The 20,225-nt window shown below is 49.3% G+C and overlaps 1 protein-coding gene across 5 annotated transcripts in view; it reads left to right on the top strand.

Moving 5' to 3' along the window:
• The window catches only part of ESCO2 (establishment of sister chromatid cohesion N-acetyltransferase 2), a 293,480-nt gene that overhangs the window by 203,617 nt on the left and 69,638 nt on the right, over positions 1-20,225 (top strand). For all 5 annotated transcript variants that reach the window (XM_085613127.1, XM_085613129.1, XM_085613128.1 and 2 more), the window contains one exon: positions 16,282-16,425. In XM_085613127.1, coding sequence (XP_085469253.1) covers positions 16,282-16,425 — 144 coding nt within the window. The remainder of the gene's footprint in view (positions 1-16,281; positions 16,426-20,225) is intronic.

Below are 20,225 nucleotides of genomic sequence, written 5' to 3'. Positions count from 1 at the left end.
AATAACCTACGAATATTTAAGGAGGTGTTGCGAGCCGGGACAAAACCATTCTGATCCTGATGGACCAGCTGCAGAGTAACCAAGGCTAAACGACTCGCAAGCACCCCCGCCAAAATCTTGTAATCTCCATTTAACGGCGCCAAAGGCCGATAGGCGCTCGTGCACGTGGGATCCCGATCTGGATTAGGAATGGTAACCAAAGTGGCTTCTGTCATCGGGACCGGAAGAGCAACCCCCTCCAATGCCTCCATATAGACTCCTAAGAGGGTTGGACCCAGCTGATCCACATAAGTCTTATAAAACTCACGAGGAAGACCATCCGGTTCGAAGGGCCTTTCCATTAGGCAAAGCACGCATCATTCCTTTTATTTCCTCCAGGGTAAGCGGTGTATCTAGTTCCCGGCGCTGTTCAGGTGTTAACGTAGGAAAAGTGATACCTTCCTGAAGGGAACAAATGTCCCCATCAGCTGCAGTGTGGGCGGATCTGTACAACTGTCAGTTCCCTGTGAATCTCATGTTGTGTATATTTAAGCTAACCATCCTGGTAACTAAGGGCGGTGATGGGGCTGATCCCGCTTGATTAACCAGGCTAGTAAAGCAGAAGTGTGATCCCACTGAGCGCGAGCCCTCACAGAATGTGCCTCCTAATTTAGGCATCTCTGACGTTCCGAGTGTTGTTTACGTGCCGCCAAAAGCGTAGACCGATCCGGAGTGGCTCCCACTGTTTCGGATTCAAATCTTAATAGTCCCTGTTCCACTTCAAGCAATTCCGATTCCACCTGCCTCCTCATGCTACAACTCAGCCCCAGACATTTCCCTCGTATTGTGACCTTCATGGCAGCCCATTCCCACATGCTTGAAGAGGCTGTCTCCGCATTGTGCTCAAAATACTCACTGAGAGCTTCTCTGAACAGGGGATCCTCTAGCATAGACGGCTGTAACCACCACGCAGGAATGGCAGGAGGTCCAGTTTCCCATGTCAGTGACACATATAGTGTGGGTTGTGATCCGAGTGGGTGCGGCCCTGATATTCTGAACCCGAGACATTTGGGAGTAGGGAGGCAGAACCAAGAAACCTGTCTGTTACTTCCACCACTTCATGGTGCAGAAGGAAGAAGCCTTCTGGCCCGTACTAGACCTGCGTCCTCTGAACTTCTTCCTGAGAAATTCAAGATGCTCATGTTGGCTCAGGTCCTGTCTGCCCTGGATCTTGGATCTGGATGGTGGCCTGGACCTGCAGGATGTGTTTCCACATGTCTGTCCTGCAGGCCCTCTACAGTTTGTGGTGGGCCATAAGCATTTTCAGTTCGGTGTGCTTCCCTGTGACCTCACCAGTGCCCCTCGGGTGTTCACGAAAGTGAAGGTGGTGGTGGCAGCCCACCTGCCTAGTTAAGGGGTTCCAGATTTCCTCCTACCTCGACTGTTTAGGTCGGGCTCTCCCCAGGCAGTCATCACACACCTCCAGACAATGGTGGAACTCCTGCATTTGTTGGGTTTCACGATCAATGTGCCGCAATCACACCTGATTCTCTCTGACGTTCACTTGCATCTGACCCTTTCTGGGCACAGTGCAGTCCAATGCCTATTCTCTGGAGCGTCGAGTCCAAGACATTTGGTCTAGGATTCCACTGTTTCGGCTTCAATCCTGGATTTCGGTCGAACGAGCTCTGAGGCTTCTGGGTCTCATTACCTCCTGCATCTTGCTGTTGAAGTATGCCTGCTGGCAAATGCAAGCTCTGCAGTGGGATATGAAGTTCCAGGGGGCTGAGCATCAGAGGAATCTTTCCGACCTGGTCCAGATTTCGGAGGGGACTGCAAAAGATTTGCAGTGGTGACTCACGGACCTCATTTGCTCCAGCTGCAGACCCCTTTCTCTTCCCAATCCAGAGTTCACATTGGTGACAGATGCGTCACTCCACGGCTGGGGTGGCCATGTGGGAGAGGTAGAGATCAGAGCACTTTGGTCTCCGAAGTCTCAACTCCACATCAGTTTATTGGAGTTGAGGGTGATTAGCTTGGCATCGAAAGCCTTCCTTCCCTCCATCAAAGAAAGGTTGGTACAGGTGTTCACGGACAACACCACAGCCGTGTTGAACTTCAACAAACAGCGCAGGGTGGGTTTGTGGACCCTGTGCCAGAAGCCTCTGACCCTCTGGAGTTGGCTGGAACGTTATGGGCATTTTCCTGGTCCTACACCTGGTGGGATCTCTGAACACCAGGGCAGACAAACTCACTTTGTGGATCACAAGTGGCATTTACATCTGGAGGTGGTGGCAAGGTCTTTTGCGATATTGGGGAGATCCTTGGTTAGATCTGTTCGCAGCTGCAGAGAACGTACAATAGCAGCACTTCTGTGCGCCGGAGTTTCCAAAGTGGCGCTTGCTTGGAGACTCATTCCACCTCGAGTGGGGCTCGGGTCTCCTGTTTGCATTTCTGCCGAAACCACTTCTGCCTCTAGTTCTGAAGGTCAGGAACGACAGGGCCCAAGTCAGCCTAGTGACCCTGGATTGGGCATGGAGGGTCTGGTATCCTGAACTCCTAAGCATGAGAGAATGTCCTCCGGTCAGGCTGCCTCTTTGGAAGGACCTTCTGTCGCAGCAACATTGCAATGTTCCTGCATCCAAATCTGCACGCCCTACATCTTCATGCATAGCGATTGAGCGGCGACGGTTGAGGATTTTTGATCCCCCTCCCAAGGTTTGTGATGTCTTCTTGGGAGCCAGGTGTTCCCCCTACAAAAAATGTCTACTCCTGCAGTTGGGATGAGTTTAAAGCTTGGTGGTACTCACAGTATGTGTATCCCCTTTCTGTTCCTCTCGCCGTTTTTTTTTTTTTTAGCTTGGCAAGGTCATGGCCTAGACACCGTTAAAGATTACTTATCGGCCATCTCGGCTTTCTTGCGGCTGCAGAATCAACCCATCCTGTTTAAGTCACCAGTTGTAACTTAGTTTTTGAAAAGTTTGCAACATTTGTTCCCACCTTCTCCTTTTGCGATGCCCCAATGGGACATCAATTTGGTCCTTTTGTGTTTTTTAAGTGGTCTCCTTTTGTGCCCCTGCATAGCTGCCCTCTGCGACTTTTGAACTTGAAGACATCGTTCTTGGTGGCCATTACATTGGCCAGGAGAGCTAGTGAGCTTCAGGTTTTGTAGGTCCAGCCTCCATACACCAACTTTTTCCCTGACAAGCTGGTACTTTGGACTCGTGCCTCTTTTGTTCCAAATGTGGTTACCCGATTTCAGTGGCCAGGGTATCACCTTGTCTGCCTTCTACCCTCCACCTCGTCCATTCAAGGAGGAAGAGGCAGTCCATTGTTTGTACCCTAAAAGGACTGTGCTGTTTTATGTTGATTGCACCAAGGACCATTGTGCGGATGATAGTCTCTTTATTGTGTTCACTGGAGCGAAGAAGGGCAACGCCATGCAGAAGCGGACCTTGGCCTGATGGATTCTACTCTGCATAAAGATCTGCTGTGCACTGGCGAAGAAGAAACCCCGAGGGCTTGTGAGCTCACTCCACTTGGACCAAAGCCACCTCTACTGCATTACCACACTGGGTTCCTGACCTGTACATCAGTTAAGCTACCACAGTGATGTAATTCCAATACATTCATGAAGCACTACTGCTTGGGAAGTCAGGCCCATTGTGATGGCATTTCGCCCATCTGTCCTCCCAAACTTTTTGGTGTAAACTAGTTTGCAGCTCCACCTCCAGGGAGGTTTTTCTTGGGTAGCTATTAAAAGGCGAGGAAAAGACAGAAGTCTCTATCAGAAGTAAAATGTACTTAATTTTGGTAATGCTTTTTCTAGTAGCAACTCTATCTAACTTTAGATTCTCCAGTATTGAATCTTTTATAGATTCACATGCTTGAATCGTCCCCGTCGTGATGGTGGGAGTCCCACTGTACTTATTTAAGCAATACTAGGAGTACACTAGGAGCATTGCGATAGCAATTGAACTTGTTAACCAATTATCATCCTTATAAAATGTCCAAACTTCAGCCAATGAGGTACAAGCCCTGAGACCACAAGCCCCAGCAGAGCCACCATACTTCAGATTTTTAACTGCACGTTGTTTGAGGTGTCTCCCTGAGCTCTGCTGATTTCTTCCTATGAGTGAACTTTTGACCCTGCTCTATTCCATTTAGGAATATTCTTGAAGGAATTCAGCTTAAGGTATTGTGTATTTGCTTTATTTTTAAATGTCAGAAGGATGTAAGAAGAGATTGCTCAGACCTTGCAGGTCTTGTGGAAAGGAAAGACTGTTCTCAGTGGATCCTCATAAGGACTGTTTATATTGCTTACATCCCAACCATATTCCTCAGGATTGTAAATATTGCAGAACCTTTTATGCCAAGCCCCTGAAGGACAGAGAAGCCACATTATTATTAGGGTTGCAGTCAAAAAATCCAGATCCGAATCTGGCTCATATAATGAGGAACACTCTACTCCTGAGTGAAAGCATGAGGCTTCAACTTCATCTCAAGCAGAATCAAGAAAGGCTGGCACAACATCTGAAAAAGCAGCCTCTAAGGAGGCATCTATTAGCGCTGGTCACAAGAGACCATCGACTTCTGCTTCTGTGACTCGCACTCCTCACAAACCTTAGTCAGCGAAAAAGACTCGGTCGACGCACCCGTCGACTACCGACCCGTCGTCGATCGCAGGAAAATGAAATTACCGTTGGCAGCTACCTTTAGTTCTGCGATGACAGTGACAACGGCTTCGAGAGGCGTGACTACGATTACCTCACCGACCGCCTCTTCGATGGCCGCTGTGTCAACGACGGTGTTGAAATCCCCAATGCCAATACATGGGTTGACGATGACGATTATCATAAAGCTCATCTCTCTGTTGGCGATGTTATCGACAGAATAGAAGAAAGACACTTTACCACCGGTAACTGCACGGGTGACATTGAATTTGACATCCTTGAGTAAGGTATCGCCACTTCCTCCGTCACACCTTCTGGATATGGAAGAGTCTCCAGATGAGTGTTTGTTTGGACCAGCGTATAGCCTTTTCACAATTAGGAGTGAAGTGTCAGGACACTGATGATGAGGAGGAATACCAAGAGGATACTTCAGAGTATATGGAGACAGGAAACACCGATATGATTCTTTCCAACAACACTATGACCATGAGAAGTACTATGAGCATATGCCACCATAGCGGTGTCAATTTCACGTGTCACAGATCTCTGGCACATGCTAGATTACTATTTTAAACGTTTTCCGGAATCTCAAACACCAGTTCCCAGCACTTCAGGATGACCTGAAACACCACTTCCTTATGATTCGGAACCTGCTCGAGCACAAGAGAGTATAACGGCCCCTCGGGTCATAACCATTAGAGATGATTATATTGAATGTGATCTGGAAGAGCAGCCGGAGGAAGGAGAAGTTGGTACAAGACACAGTCCGTGCGGGTAGAGAGCAGGATGACTACATTGCACCATCCTCAGTCTCCTTCCCCTGCCAGTTATCCACCATAGAACACATGGGGGGGTTCCATGAGTTATTGGAACAAGCATCTAAAACATTTGACTTGCCTCTCCCTACTAAGCAAGCAGAATGCTTCCTGTATGATTTTAAGGATTCCACCAGGAAATCTATAAGAGCCATTCCAATGCTAAGCTACATTTAAGAGGAGAGGCTCAAATTAATGAAGAATCTGGTTTTGGTCACTGCAGTGGTTCGGAGAATGGATAAGAAATATAAAGCCCCCGAGTAGTCATCTGCATGTTTAATTGGACATCCAAGACCAAAGTCAGTTGTTCTGCAGGCAGTGCAGGGGCGCACCAGAACACCCATTCGCCCCTTGTTCGGCTCTTTCCAATAAGGATTGTAGAAGACTCTATAGTATAGGAAAGCATTTTGCAGCAATGGTGGCTACTTCCATCAAAGTGCCTAATGCCTCAGCTATCTTAGGCTGCAGTGACCGTCAGATGTTGTCTGACTTTGCACGTTTTCTAGACCATCTCCCTAAAGAAAAGAAGGCAGAGGCTACGCAGATTCTTCAAGAAGGTGCCAGGGCGGCTTCTGAGGCCATAGACTTAGCAATGGATATATCTGCTATTGTTTTCTCAACGATGGAAGGAGCGACAGTACTTTGCACGCAGGGCTGGTTGAAGGCTACCTTTTTCTGCCCTGAGGTTCAGTCGCAAAATTATGGATATACCTTTCAATGGCAAAAATATATTTGGAAAACTTGTTGATGACGCTCTTGAAGGGATTAAGGTGGATACGGAAACAGCATGTTCCCTAGGAACACTCCAACATCAGCATTTTCTTTTTTTTATATATATAATTTTTTTTATTAAACAAAGCACAGAATCCACGTTACATTATCACATTGTAAATCAAATGTTATACAGTACATCATTTTGTCTGTTACTACAGTTAAGGATGCAAGGGGTCAGCTCGTCTCATGGCCATATCTGCTGTAGGAGAGGTACAAATTTTCCCTCTGTAGGCATTACAACCTCCCCATTTTTTATCCCACTTCTTAGGGCAGCTCGTGTTTGTAAACCTCCTTCTCCACGATCATACATCTGTCCATCTCAGCTACCCACCCTATTATTAGCGGGAATCGATTGGATCCCCAATGTATCGCTATGATCCTTTTCACCAATAAATATACTAGTGCTACCCATTGCTGTTCCACCTCTGACATGTCAGTAGGGTCCAATATGTTTAAAATCCCCATTTGCGGTGTTAACTGGATGTGTTTACCTAATGTGTCGATCATTTTCTTTGTAGTCTTATCCCATAAAGGGCGTATGAGGGGAAATTCCCACAGGGTATGTTAGAGAGTACTATCAAGGCCGCATCCCTGGAGGCATAAAACGTCAGCTCGGCTGCGTATCTTGGCCAGGAGTACTCCGAGATGTAGGCTCTATGGAGTATTTTCAGTTGTATAAGGCGTAAGCTGTGGTGTATGGCCGTCTCCCGAGGGGACTTTAGTGCCGTTTGCCAGTCCTCATCGTCTAGTAACCCCAGGTCCGCTTGCCATCGGTCCCGGAGGGCCTGAAATGAGTCCGGTAGGGTATTGCAGAGTTTACGATAGGTGCATGAGATTGCTTTAGTCAAGAGTGATTCGGAGAGCAAGCTATCTTCTAGGGGCGGAAGTGTCCGGCAGGGAGGGTAGATCTGGGATGTTTGTGCGGATGGCGTGTCGGACCTGTACGTATCGGAAAACCTTTCCTTGTGCAAGAGCGTATTTAGTTTGTAACTCCTTGAAGGTGAGGATCTTCCCCTTGTTGACCAGGTCTCCTATATTAGAGATCCCAATGATGTCCCATCTATCAAACCCTGCTTGGAAGCAGAGGGATCCCAGTTTCTGCGATGACCACAATGGTGTAGCTTTTGTGAGTGTATTCAGCCAACCCAGGCGTTTGTTGGCCTTATGCTATATATCTGCTGTTTGTGACATAGGTCCCAAGTATCGGCCCTTTCGCGCCTTACTGTAGACGGCCCCCAAATATTCCTCCCGTCCGGTTTGGTACTTTTCTAGGTGGAATGCCGGGGACCCATAGATCCAGTAGTTGACTGCAACCAATTGTGAGGCCCAGTGATAAAGGCTAATGTCCGGAAGGGCAATACCCCTGTCATACCAATCCTTAGTAAGCTTCTGTAGGGCAATTCGGGGTGCTCTACCATCCCAGAGGAAGATGCGGAGTTCTCCCTCTATTGTGGTAAAATAGTGGTCAGTTTCGACAAATGGTCAGTTTTGGAGCGCGTATAAGAATCGGGGCAATGCTAGCATTTTAAAAAGAGCCGCTCTACCCAAGAGGGACAGGGGCAGCGACCTCCAATGTTTAACATCTTCCTGTAGCCTTTTAAGGGGGCTCAGGAGATTACGTTCATAGAACACTTTGGGATCGGGGGTAATGAAAACGCCCATATATTGAAAAACCTGTTGTGGCTAGTTCTATCGTGTACCCTCGGGGCAAACGGGGTGGGGGCCGTGTAGAACATACAATATTGATTTGGACCAGTTGATCGTGTACCCGGCATATTTGCCAAAATTAATGAAAACATTAAGTAAACTATTAATGGAGGCTCAGGGGGACGCCAGATATAGAAGGATATCTTCCGCATAGAGTGATATTTTGTCCTCTACGTCTTCTCTCCATTTCAGTCCTCTGATAGAAACATCTCGTCGTATCCAGTGGGCTAGTGGTTTGAGGGTCAACGCAAATAATAGGGGAGACCGGGGACAACCTTGCCTTGTTCCTCATTGTAGGGCAAATGTACGGGAAATTCGATTATTCACCCTAACTTGGCCCAACAAGTCCGTATAGAGCAAAGCCACCCATTGACGAAAGCGTGGGCCAAATCCGAACCTCGCTAATACCTCAAAGAGATAGGGCCACTCTATTGAGTCGAACGCCATAGTGGCGTCTAAGGACAGGATTACCGCATCTTCTCGCAAAAAGGGCTGCCTACCTAGAACGTTGTGGACCCTTCGAATATTGTGGGCGGCATTCCGCCCTGGTGTAAACCCTGATTAGTCGGCATGTACTAGAAATGGGAGTACCGTTATGAGCCGGAATGCCAGAAGTTTGGCCAACACTTTGGCCTCTGAACTGATCAAAGGGAGAGGTCTGTACGAACTACGATTCTCCGCTGGTTTGCCCGGTTTGCGAATAACGACAATGGAGGCCAACCGCTGGTCTAAGGGAAGAATGCCCTTCTCTCTACTTTCATCATACATGTTTTTGATATGGGGGCTACCTTAAGGGCCATTCCTTTAAGGAATTCAATGGGGATCCCGTTGGTCCCCATTGCTTTACCGGAGTTGATAGCAAAGACAGCCTTGCAGACCTCTTCTGCTGTGATATCTGCATCTAGGACATCTCTGTCAGTATCGGATAGAGTAGGCAAATTCATTTCCTCCAAGAGCTGATGAGTCTTCGGAGAAGTATGTAGTCCCAGAGGTATACACAGTCTCCAGGTGATCAGCAAATGTCTCTGCTACATCCTGAGGGTCTGTCACCTGCCTTCCATCGTCTAGTAGGATTTCAGAAACCCATCTCGCCTCTTGGTCTCGTCTTTCTAGCCATGCCAGCATCTTACCGGCCCGTTCACCAAGTTCGTGAACTTTATGGCGTGTCTGTAATAGTCGGGCTTGGGCTTTTTCTCGTCCGAGGGCTTTATATTCCGACTGCTTGTTTCGGAGGTTATGAGCTGTAGCATCAGTGGGAGAGGCATTATGTGCCGTCTCGAGCAGGAGAAGGTCGCTTTCCATCTGGGTCAGCTGTTCGCTTTGGTTTCGGAGATATCCGATTTTCAAAGCTAGGGCGCGACCCTTAATTACTGCCGTATAGGCCTCCCAAATAGTGTTAGCCGAGTCTACGGATCCGATATTGTCCGTAAAGTAGTATTCCGTGTGTTCTAGGAGGTCTTCCTTGATATCTGTAATTGTGAGGAGCCATGGGTTAATAATTATGGGGCCTCAGGCTGAGTGCTGGTAGAACGTGAGTTCAACCCCCAGGGGAGAATGATCAGAGATGCCCCGTGGGAGTCCCTGGGGATATCGGAAATGCCCAGAGAACGTAAAAAGATAGTCAACGCGGAACATACTATTGTGAGCGTTGGAGCAGTGAGTGAAATAGGATTTACTGGGATGTAATGATCTCCATAGATCTGTGAGTCCAAGGCCTGGGCAAAATCCGCCAAGGAGGTATTACACCTGGAGGATGGTTTTGGGGGGCACCTGTCTAGTGTATCGTCCATTGTCATATTGAAGTCACCACCCAGAATAAGAGTTCCCGGGGGGAGGTCAATAAGTATTCTGCCTAGGTCTTGTAATGCTGTTTTACCTAATGCCGGTGCTAGGCAGAAACGAAATTCAGGTGCTTGCCCTCCCAGGTCGCCTCCAGGACAGCGAATCGTCCCTGGGTGTCAGCCCAGACGTAGGTAGGCGTCAGAGCCAGGTTTTTGCGGACTAGGATACCTGCGCCTCTGGAACCCGAAGTGAACCCGGAATGGGCCATCGGTTTGTATGCCCACCTGCGGGGAGCCTTGCAGCTATTGCCCACCAAGTGAGTTTTTTGCAGCAAGACCAGGTCTGGTGATTGACGCTTGAGATATTGTAAGACAATCCCCCTCTTAATTTTGCTGCCCAATCCGTTAACATTCCAGGTTAGGATTGACAATTTAACATCTTTAGAATTCACCATGGCTAGTGATTAGGGGGAACCACTGCGGAGCCCCGCGGTAGTGATAGTGGAAGAGACCATGAATTGAATGATGTGAAATGGCGATTGGCCAGAGTGATGGCGGGAGCTGCACTATTACAACCCACCCATCTGTCATCCTGCATTGCTGTGTGGCCGTGTGGAACCGTGATGAACTGCCTACGTGTGTGTTCTGTGCTAGGAAAACATAACTAACCAACTCCCACCTACCCTCCCCTTCCTGAACCCCCCCTCCCCGCCTCCCAGCAAGTGGATTCTGAACTATCCCCTCCCCAACAAGGCAGAGTGCCTGTCGCTCTCCCTCCCATATGTGAGGTGTTCGGCTAGCCGCCTCCCTCCCCCGCCCTTCAACATAACATTGTATAGATTAATTAAGCATTGTCCAATATAGTCCAATCTGTCAGTACCGTACAAGCTGCCTTCAAGACCTAGAGGCGTGCGTTCAATTCTGGCTGTCTACTTCAATTAAAAAGTCTGTACAAGCTCGGAGAATCGTTACCTTGGCAATGTTGTTAGTCATATCCAAGAAGTGTAGATCCAACCACCCAAACTGGGCAAGTGCAAAGTGATCACATGATCAGTCAACTCACATCATCTTGGTCCCCCTCTGGAGGCCCCCATCGATCTTCGGGGGGGCCCTTTGGCCGTTGCCTGGGCCGCTACAGCGTCCTCCATCCGATTGTCTCCCAACTCGGCACCACCCCTACACCCAGTCCCAGGCCTCTTCTGGGGAAAGGAAAAAACAGGTTTTGCAGTCGGATTCTACCCGCAGTTTGGCCGGGAACAGCATGGAGTACTTGGTGTTTTTATCACGAAGGGCTTTTTTGACTGCTGTGAAGCTCCGTCATTGTGCTTGGACTTTAACCGTGAAATCCGGGAAGAATGTGACATTTGCATCATCTATTTTCACCGGAGGCCCGGCTCTAGCTGTCTGTAGGATGACATCCCTGTCCCGAAAATTAAACATTTGAGCGAGTATTTGGCGTGGAGGAGCCCCAGGCTTGGGGTGACCCACGGGGACCCTGTGAGCTCGCTCGATGGAGAAATAGCTTGATAGCCGTTTATGTTGAAATTTGTTGAGGATTAGGTCTTCCACAAAGAGGTCCACTGCTGGTCCCTCCATTCGCTCCGGCATGCCAAGAATACAAACGTTATTCCTTCGAGCTCTTCCTTCGTAGCCATCCAGGAGCTCCTCCATCCGTTTTTGCTGGCTTTGTAGTTGCACGACTTGGTCCTGAAGGCTACAGGTGTCAGACACTAGGGCATCCGTAGTAGTCTCAATGTCTTTAACACTAGAGTCCATTTTTTTCAAGACCGCTCTTATGAGGGTAACTTCGATGTTTACTGAGTCAATACGTGTTTCTAAGTACGTCCGCACTCCTGCAATGGCCTCCATCACGTCCTCCAGAGTAGGTGTTTTATCCGGGGGGTGAGGCTGTGAGGCCCTGTTATCATCGCTAGACGCCATGTCGTTGTCTGCCCCTTGCTTAGTCCAGGCAAAGTTTGCCAGTTGTTTCTGAACTTGAGTCTTTGAGCCTCTGTTGTTAGCCATTAGCAGTATATCTGAGGCTAATGGCGCCGCTGTTGAAGGGAGCACACCTGTAATGGCCGCCGCATGCGCGGAGAATAGGTCTGTCCACCGCCGGCCTGTCTGATTTCCAAGTGGCTCCTAGTGGTCAGGAGATAGGGAGGTCTGTAGTATGGCAGGGCATGCTGTCAGTATCTCGTTCTCCCTCCGCTCCCCAGCCAGGAGATCTTTTGCACAAGAACCAGGGCCCCCAGGGCCAGGCGGCCCTAGCTCTGTCTGGTGGTAGTCGGAGTAGCAGCTCACTTAAGGGTAGATTGTAGGTCACAGGACACCCAGACCCGGCCTCCCAAGCAGTGCCTCCTAATAAGTCGGTGTTCTCGGCCCCCCCCCCAGAGGCAATGGCGCTGGTGGAAGCACCCCACGGCCATGAGCGCTTCGGTTGTCGGGGTGTATGGGAAATGCGCCGTGATTACTGGGTCTCTGGCACTTAACCCAGCGATATGTGCGGTGTGGTTCTGTGAAATCAGGCCTGGAGTCTGTCCCGTTGCAGGTGAGGGCGCATGTGCTGCAGTCCCTCCCAGGGTTGGTGACAGGGGAGTGGCCGCCAGGTAGTCCCAGAGGACGGGCCGCTCAGCCGGGGAATCGAGTGAGCTGTGCCTCCGCCCTTCGCACTGCTAGTGCGCCCTCGGTGGTACCACGCGTTTCTCCTCCCCCGGTAGCCCCAACAGACACCACCTCACCTTGGGCTTTCCGGATGAGTCAGTGGTGTCTCGTGTGTCTCTTGGACCCACCAGGAGGCCTCAGAGTCCAGGGCCTCAATGCGGACGGCTACGCCGTGTGAGAGCACCCCTCGGCAGGGTTTAGCTGCGGCCCCTTCCGGTCCGACTCGTCACCTATGCTCTGCCTCGGTCGTTCCGGGTCGGCCCGCAAGGATCTCCAGGGGAGTGCTGCAATTCTCCCCAGCAACACTGTGTGGGCCCTCGGTGAAGCGGACCCGTTCTCCGGATCGCGGTCTTGGCTGATTACTGCCGGTCTTCGGCTGCCATGTTAGAACTGCCGGGAGGCTCCAGTCCGGGCGTCGCTTTCTTTTTTAGTGTCAGTTATTATCCTCCAAAGGCAGCAGCTGTAGGTGGGATTGGTGCAGGGAGAGTTCCCCGGTGTTTTGGGGGAGGTCTCCGAAGCAGTAGACGGAGAATGTGACGGATTGTCTGGCGAGGGCTACGGAGCCTCTCTTGCAAGCGACCATGTCTGTCGGCCGCTAGCCACGCCCGCCAACATCAGCATTTTCAATCGTTTCGTGAAGGGATGGTCAATACCAGCAAAGATCTTCTTTTCAGTCCTATAGATGCCAGCCATATCGATCAAGGATATCGATCACAATATGCAGGGCAACAACAATTTCGACCCACTGACATGCCGCAATCAGCTCACCGACATCCTACAACAAAAACAACATCTCAGGACACCGCCAAACGTCAGTGACGTTTCGGTTCCATCAGTCACCACATACCAACACAAACCTCAAACGGTCCAGTACCTGTCTGGCTCTTACAATAATGGCTCAATATAACAACGGACAGATGGGTGTTGGACATTATTAATCAAGGACCTACCTTAGAATTTGTCCAAAAGTCTCCCGGTCTCCCTCCTGTCACGAGAAAACATCAACACCTAACTCTAATAAAGCAGGAGATTTCAGCTCTTATCTTAAAGGGAGCAACAGATCAATTTCCTCAGCAACACAGTGTAAAGGGATTCTACTCAAACTTCTTTCTAATAAAAAAGAAGCAACATCGCAAATGGTAACAGGTCATGGATCTCAGACGCTTGAACAAGTATATCAAAAAACAGCCCTTCAGAATACTGTTGCAAGAGATTCTATTGAGGATCAACAAAGGGGACTTTATGACCTCTCTCGATCTCTCGACGGCTATTTTCACATCCCCATTCACGTCCAGCATCGACGGTTCCTACGGTTCGAGGTGGCAGGGTGCCACTATCAGTTCAAAGTACAGCCTTTTGGCCTACGATCAGCACCCAGTGTATTCACGAAGTGCATAGCGCCAGTGGCCGCCTTTTAAAGACAGCAAGGGCCCCAGATTGATCCCTCCCTGGACGACTGCCTAGTCAAGGAGTTCACATACCACTCTGCAAAAAACTCTTGATGAGCTTGTCTTCAGCTCTTCAAATCATTGGGACTGCAGATCAATATGAAAAAATCATCCCTCATACCGAATCAATCGCTGTTGTTCCTTGGAGCTGTTCTGGACACCAATATAGGGAATACTTACCCTCAGAGAACGCATTCACAAGATCTTGCATATAACGACTCAAATACAAAGAAAAAAGTCAGTTTCAGTGAGAATGTACAATTCCATGCTGGGAATGCTATCCTCGTGCATTCCATGGATTCCAAACTGCCATTTGCATATGAGTCTGCTTCAGGAACAACTGGATGTCCAGTGAATCCAGGCTCACGGATCGTTCGACGATCTCGTTGTCGTCACCCAGACAATAAAAGAAGCCCTGCCATGGAGGGAAATACGGAGAAATATATCTCCAGGCCGCACCTTCGAGGTGCAATGCCCCAGTTACATTCTGACTACAGACGCGTCCCTTCACGGGTAAGGGGCACATTTAAGGAACTACAAATTCATAGAAAATGGACTGTCGGAGAGACAAATGCATATCAACCTTTTGGAATTGAAAGCGGTGTTTCTAGGATTACAGGCATTCCTCCCCAGCGTAGGGATTCCCCCACATTGTGGCCTGTTGCGGGTGCCCACCCCGCTTATTTCTTTATTTACAGGGCGGGTGCCCACCCCGCATTCTTTGGGAGCCTTGCGGGTGCCCACCCGGCTTATACCTTTACTTTGCATAGCTGGTGCCCACCCTGCGTTACCGGCAAGGAACTACCGCCGCGGCCTGATCGCCGGAAGAGGAAGCCCGGCTCCCGCCTGACTGGGCGGGGCGCCAGGCAGAAGTGCGGGCAGAAGGGGGCACGAGGAGGAAGCGTCAGCCTGCCCAGCAGGGCTCCTGGAGGCCTGTGGGAACCCTGCTCGATGCCCAGAGAAGTCCCGGGTCCCAGGAGGGGGCCCGGGTGAAGGGTAGAGGCGGCTGGGGAAGGCCGCGACCAAGCGACATCCCAGGCGGGGCTCCCGTGGTGAAGAGGGAGCCCCGCGACAGTCGCACTGGGACCGGGTGAAGCTTGGCGCATGGTGAAGCGGGGCTCCCGTGATTGGAGAGAGCCCCGCAAGTGCAGCAGCATGGTTTCCGCGGAGGGGGCACATTGTCGGTACCTGCCCCCGCCGAATTTCAGGAAGAGAGTCGTCCTCAATGGAGTCCCGACAGCAGCCCGGAGAGTAGAGACCTGAGGAGTCCTGCCCCCAGAGCCAGTGAGTGAGGGGTTGAGGGGGGCGGGGTGGTGCCGGTCGAGGCACAGATTCCGAGCGGTCCCACCAGAAAGCGGGCCGCTCCACCACTGTTGAGATGTGCCCTTATTGGGCCAGAGGAGCCCGTGTGCTGGAGATGGCCATTCCCATGAGCGGGCCCGCCCTCACGGGCCTCTCCAACGACAGGGGCATTTTCTTTGTCTTAGGCACACGGAGGAGCCCCGTGATTGGGAAGATACAATAACTGCTCTGCGTTTGATGCAAGTCTTGAAAAAATCCACACATTTTTTAAGATGGATAGCGACAAGCATGAAGCCGATATAAATAATCTAGTCTTGTCTTAAGACAATCCCTTAGCTTAACCACTTAGAGAGGTTTTTGCAAGTTCTAACCCAAAGTCTTTCTAGAACAAATGCCAAGATGAGCCAGTGATGTTTGCTCTATATCTCTTTCAAGCAGGGATGTGCAGCCAAGTATTCTGTTTAACAGCATATGCCTTTTCATACTGTATAAAAATGTTCCGTACAGTAAAGCTGCAGTAATCCTGCGATCTGCTAATAAAAGATACTGATGATTTTTGATGAACATTAAAAAAAAGCGTTCTCTTAATGGCAATCATGTTTGTTTCCAAAAGCCTTCTTGTATTGTACCGGGATTCTTCCTTAACTTCAAGAAATTGTAAACAATATGCACTGATGGTAGCCTGATTGTAAAAGCGAAGCAAGTGGTATCAAACCTTTCTTATACTATTGAATTTTTACTCGTATAGGAAATGGACTATTGTAAAATGGTGCTTTGGGACCATCAATATTGTCATGGTGTCTTGCTCCTAAATGTTGCCACTTCACACCAACTTAAAAATACAAATAGCCTCTGTTTTGCTTGGCTGGTATTTGAGGATTTTCTTTTTGCATCTTTATTGGTTTCTTTGTAAATGTAAACATGTTTAGATATGAACTTATGATCATGGCACACAACTGGGTAGTTTGTTCCCATCTTGTGTATCATATTTTAAAGAATGAGAATTATTGAAATTGGAGTTGGGAGGGTGCTGGAAATGTTGGGATATTCTAAAGCATTCAATTCTATAATGAATATCCATGTAGGTTGGTGCATGCATCAGAACTTAATTGTGATTTGCTTAATTCCTTGTGTGCAGGCAGAAGAGGTGCGAGAACTTGTGGATAATGAGCTGGGGTTCAAACAGGCAACCTTGAGCTGTCCCGGCAAGGCTAAAACCTATATGTTTGTATCTAATGAGAAGAAAATTGTTGGCTGCTTGATTGCAGAACCTATCAAACAGGTATGTTCGGGAATAATATGTGGCAGGTTTAACAAAGGCAGAATGCTTGAAAGTGAAATTTCAATCTGGAATATTTCTTGAATGTGCCAAGATCTTAGAATTAATTGCTTTGGAAGTCCTGCAGACAACTTCTTCAAAAAGGGGCATCATATTGACACTGTTGGTGAGAATCAGCCCTGGACACCATCCATACACTTGTGATAACAAAGACATGCTTGTACATTAAATGTAATAGAATAAGAAAGCATATTAGTTATAAAGGAAAAGATGTTCTTCTGATAAATACGGATTTCCCTGAGAAGCAATTACTGCCAACATTCAGTAGCCCTGTGATTCAGTAACACATGGAAACCCCATTAGTTGCAATAACTTGAAGTAAACATTTCCTGTAAGTTTTAGTTTTTTCTTTTTCATTTTTAAGCCATTCTCCTTTTAGATTTAGAAGTGCATTTTTAATCATTATTCTGTTGCATTAGCTTCTTTAGGCTAAGCTTTAGCTGAGGAACAGATGAAATCACATTTTCCTCAAGAATGTACTTTATAGAAAGCAATTCATTGTGGACTTAATTAATGATTTTGAAGTGCCCAGGTCATGTGACTACACCAGGATGCTTGGTATGATCTTTCAGTGATGCCCAGCGTTTGGTTTTTGCAAACAAGTTGTTGTACAATGCAACCTAACAACTACACTTTAGCCCAGGAGTCTCCAACCGTTTCAATAGCGAGAGCTACTTCTGATCAAATATATCCATGCAGAGCTACTGCCTAGTAATTTTATAAGCAAACACAAGGAGATGATGGACGGAGTGCTGAAACTTTTAAAACACTCACCCCCAGTCACAGATCTGGGTTGAATCCATTATCATTCTTTAACTCACTTCGCCACCCCAGTTCAGACACCGCTATATGCAAATCATTCTTGACTTTGTAACTCATGGGAACAGTCCAGCCCGAACTGCTAAGCCATGTCTTCCCTGGACCGGAAAACAGCATCCTGGGACCGGTTTCGGGCTAACAGCCCTCTTCAGCCAGGCTAGGGTCAAGACTGATTTGCATATGGGCAGGTCTAAACTGGGGTGGCATGGTGAGCAAAGGAATGATGGATTTAACCCAGATCTCTTGACAGGGGGTGAATGTTTTGATTTGTTCTGCATTCCGTCCATCATTTGTGTGTCTTTTAGTTATAATATTAGGGTTCATACAGGCCAAGCAACTTAAACACTGCCCCTTGAACATCCAGTCCTTTTTCAGGGAGCACAATTATTAATAGCATAAAAGCTGTACTCTGTAGTTTCCCCAAGGAGCTTTTTGCTTAGATCCATGAAAGGGCAATGTCAGTTTTTGCCATAAAATAGAGGTCATGACACTATGCTTGTTATGTAAGATAGGACCTGAAAGACGTATTATCCTGCTTATAGCCCTAAAGCCTGTTGGTTGCAGTTTAGAGATCCAGATACGGCCCTTGCCTTTAAGACTGAAGATTAAGAGTAATGTTTAGTTTTGGTTGAAATGATAGAAAGGTTATTGGCAAGGCCGGCCCTCGACATTTCACTGCTTTGGGACAAAATGCTGAAGCACTCTAAGGCACATACATACAGACACACTCAAACTAAAGTTATTTTTTTAGCATTTCAACCTTAACTATGACTTTTAATAAAGGAATCCACTCGGCGTTGTAGGGATCTACCAGTACATATATATTCGAGGCATGTGTGGCTCTAGATGCACATGCTTAGCATAAGTTGGCATCTACTTTTGGGGTTGGATGATAGCAAGTTGTTTTCGTGCAAAACGTTTTCTAGTCACAAGGCTGTGCGACTCCTTTTGGTGATACTGCACATGGGCATTAACTCTATTTTTAGATTTTTACTTCCTGCCGTCTGGTTTGGATGTACTCTCTCGAGCTCTGGTTCCAGATCCTTTTGGGCTCCCTTTGGTGTGCCTCATGGGAACAGTCCAGCCCGAACTGCCAAGCCATGTCTTCCCTGGACCGGAAACGAGCATCCTGGGAACGGTTTCGGGCTAACAGCCCTCTTCAGCCAGGCTAGGGTCAAGACTGATTTGCATATGGCCAGGTCTAAACTGGGCTGGCATGGTGAGCAAAAGAATGATGGATTTAACCCAGCTCTCTTGACTGGGGGTGAACGTTTGATTTGTTCTGCATTCCGCCTATCATTTGTGTGTCTTTTAGTTTTAATAGAAGGGTTCATACAGGCCAAGCAACTTAAACACTGCCCCTTGAACATCCAGTCCTTTTTCATGGAGCACAATTATTAATAGCATAAAAGCTGTACTCTGTAGTTTCCCCAAGGAGCTTTTTGCTTAGATCCATGAAAGGGCAATGTCAGTTTTTGCCATAAAATAGAGGTCATGACACTATGCTTGTTATGTAAGATAGGACCTGAAAGACGTATTATCTGAAAGAAACACGTTCGATTCCTCACCTTCGAATATCCCCAGGCGTCAGACTGGATCCGGAATTTTTCGGCAGCAATACCCCTTGCGCGTCGCTAGGCGTCGTCTGCAGCTCCGCGTCCGTCGTCGGCGTCGTGTGCCGGAATGACGTCGTCGGAGTACTTAGACGCCGCCCTCGCGTGCTGACGTCAGTTCTTCTTTTTTCCGCGCCAGTAAGCGCAGATCCGGGAGAGCTACCCCTTTAGTCAATTTTTGACTAACTTTTTTTGATTCTTTTTGGTCAATTCTCGACTCTGGTGCCAGTAGGATGCCTGGTTTCAAGGCCTGCGACGACTGTCACCGACTGATGTCGGTGACCGATCATCACCGCCGGTGCCTGTACTGCTTGGGCCTCGACCACGACGCAGCGTCGTGCTCCGATTGTATGGCCCTGACCTCGAAAGCTAGGCGGGAGCGGTCCCGCAAGCTTCTCGAGCTTCGCCACTCGGCTCCGCGTCGCTCTCGATCCCGGTCCAGGAGGAGGTCCAAGGATCGGTCGCGGAGCCGCACTCGACATCGTCACTCGTCTGGCTCGAAGTCTTCGGGTAAGTCGAGGCACTCCAAGAAGTCCAAGAAGCGACACCGCTCTTCGGACTCCCCTCACCGGTCGCGCGACTCGGCCGAGGGTCCGGGTGGTTCCATCCCCGCGGCTCCTCAGGAGCCGCAGGCTCCGCTCAAGTCCCCATACCGACGGTCCCTGGGACTGACGCGACGCCGGCGGAGGTCAGTGCCTTCCTCTCGGCCATGAGAAGCCTGGCCCCGCCGTTGACGCCCGCTGGCGCGCCTTCGGGCCCCGCGGACTCGACTGGGCGACCTCGCATGCCGGCGGCTCCGGCGCCGTTGGAGGCTGCGGCCCCGACGCCGCAGGTTCCCGAGGAGCCCGAGCCTGGGCCCCCGTCGACGCCGGTCGACCTCGTTACGCCTCCTCCGCCGACACCGATACCACCCCCGACGCCGGCTCCGGTCGACGTCGATCCCCGGTTCAGCCCCTGTCCGGTCCCGACGGCGCATCCGACGCCGCTAGAGACACATATTGTCTATCGACCGGCTCCGATCATTCCTCCTGTTTACCAGGAATCTGATGACTGGGAGGGGTCTGATGACCCTATGGCCCTTCAGAGCCAACTTGCACAGGACTGGGCAGATGAACTGGGGGAGGCCAGTGGGTTGGATACCTCACCAGACACTGGATTCATCTCTCCTCCGACTGTGGCTTCGGAGGAGGGTGCAGCTTTTTCTGTGGTGCTGCGCAAGGCGGCCGAAGCCCTTGGGCTCGAGCTGCCTGCCGTGGCTGTGAAGACTAACATCCTCACTGAGGTGCTTCAGTCTGCCGCATGCTCCACTGA

This window comes from Triturus cristatus, chromosome 6 (genome assembly GCF_964204655.1).
Source record: "Triturus cristatus chromosome 6, aTriCri1.1, whole genome shotgun sequence".
In the NCBI taxonomy this organism is placed as follows: domain Eukaryota; kingdom Metazoa; phylum Chordata; class Amphibia; order Caudata; family Salamandridae; genus Triturus; species Triturus cristatus.
This window is presented reverse-complemented; position numbering and strand designations above follow the sequence as displayed.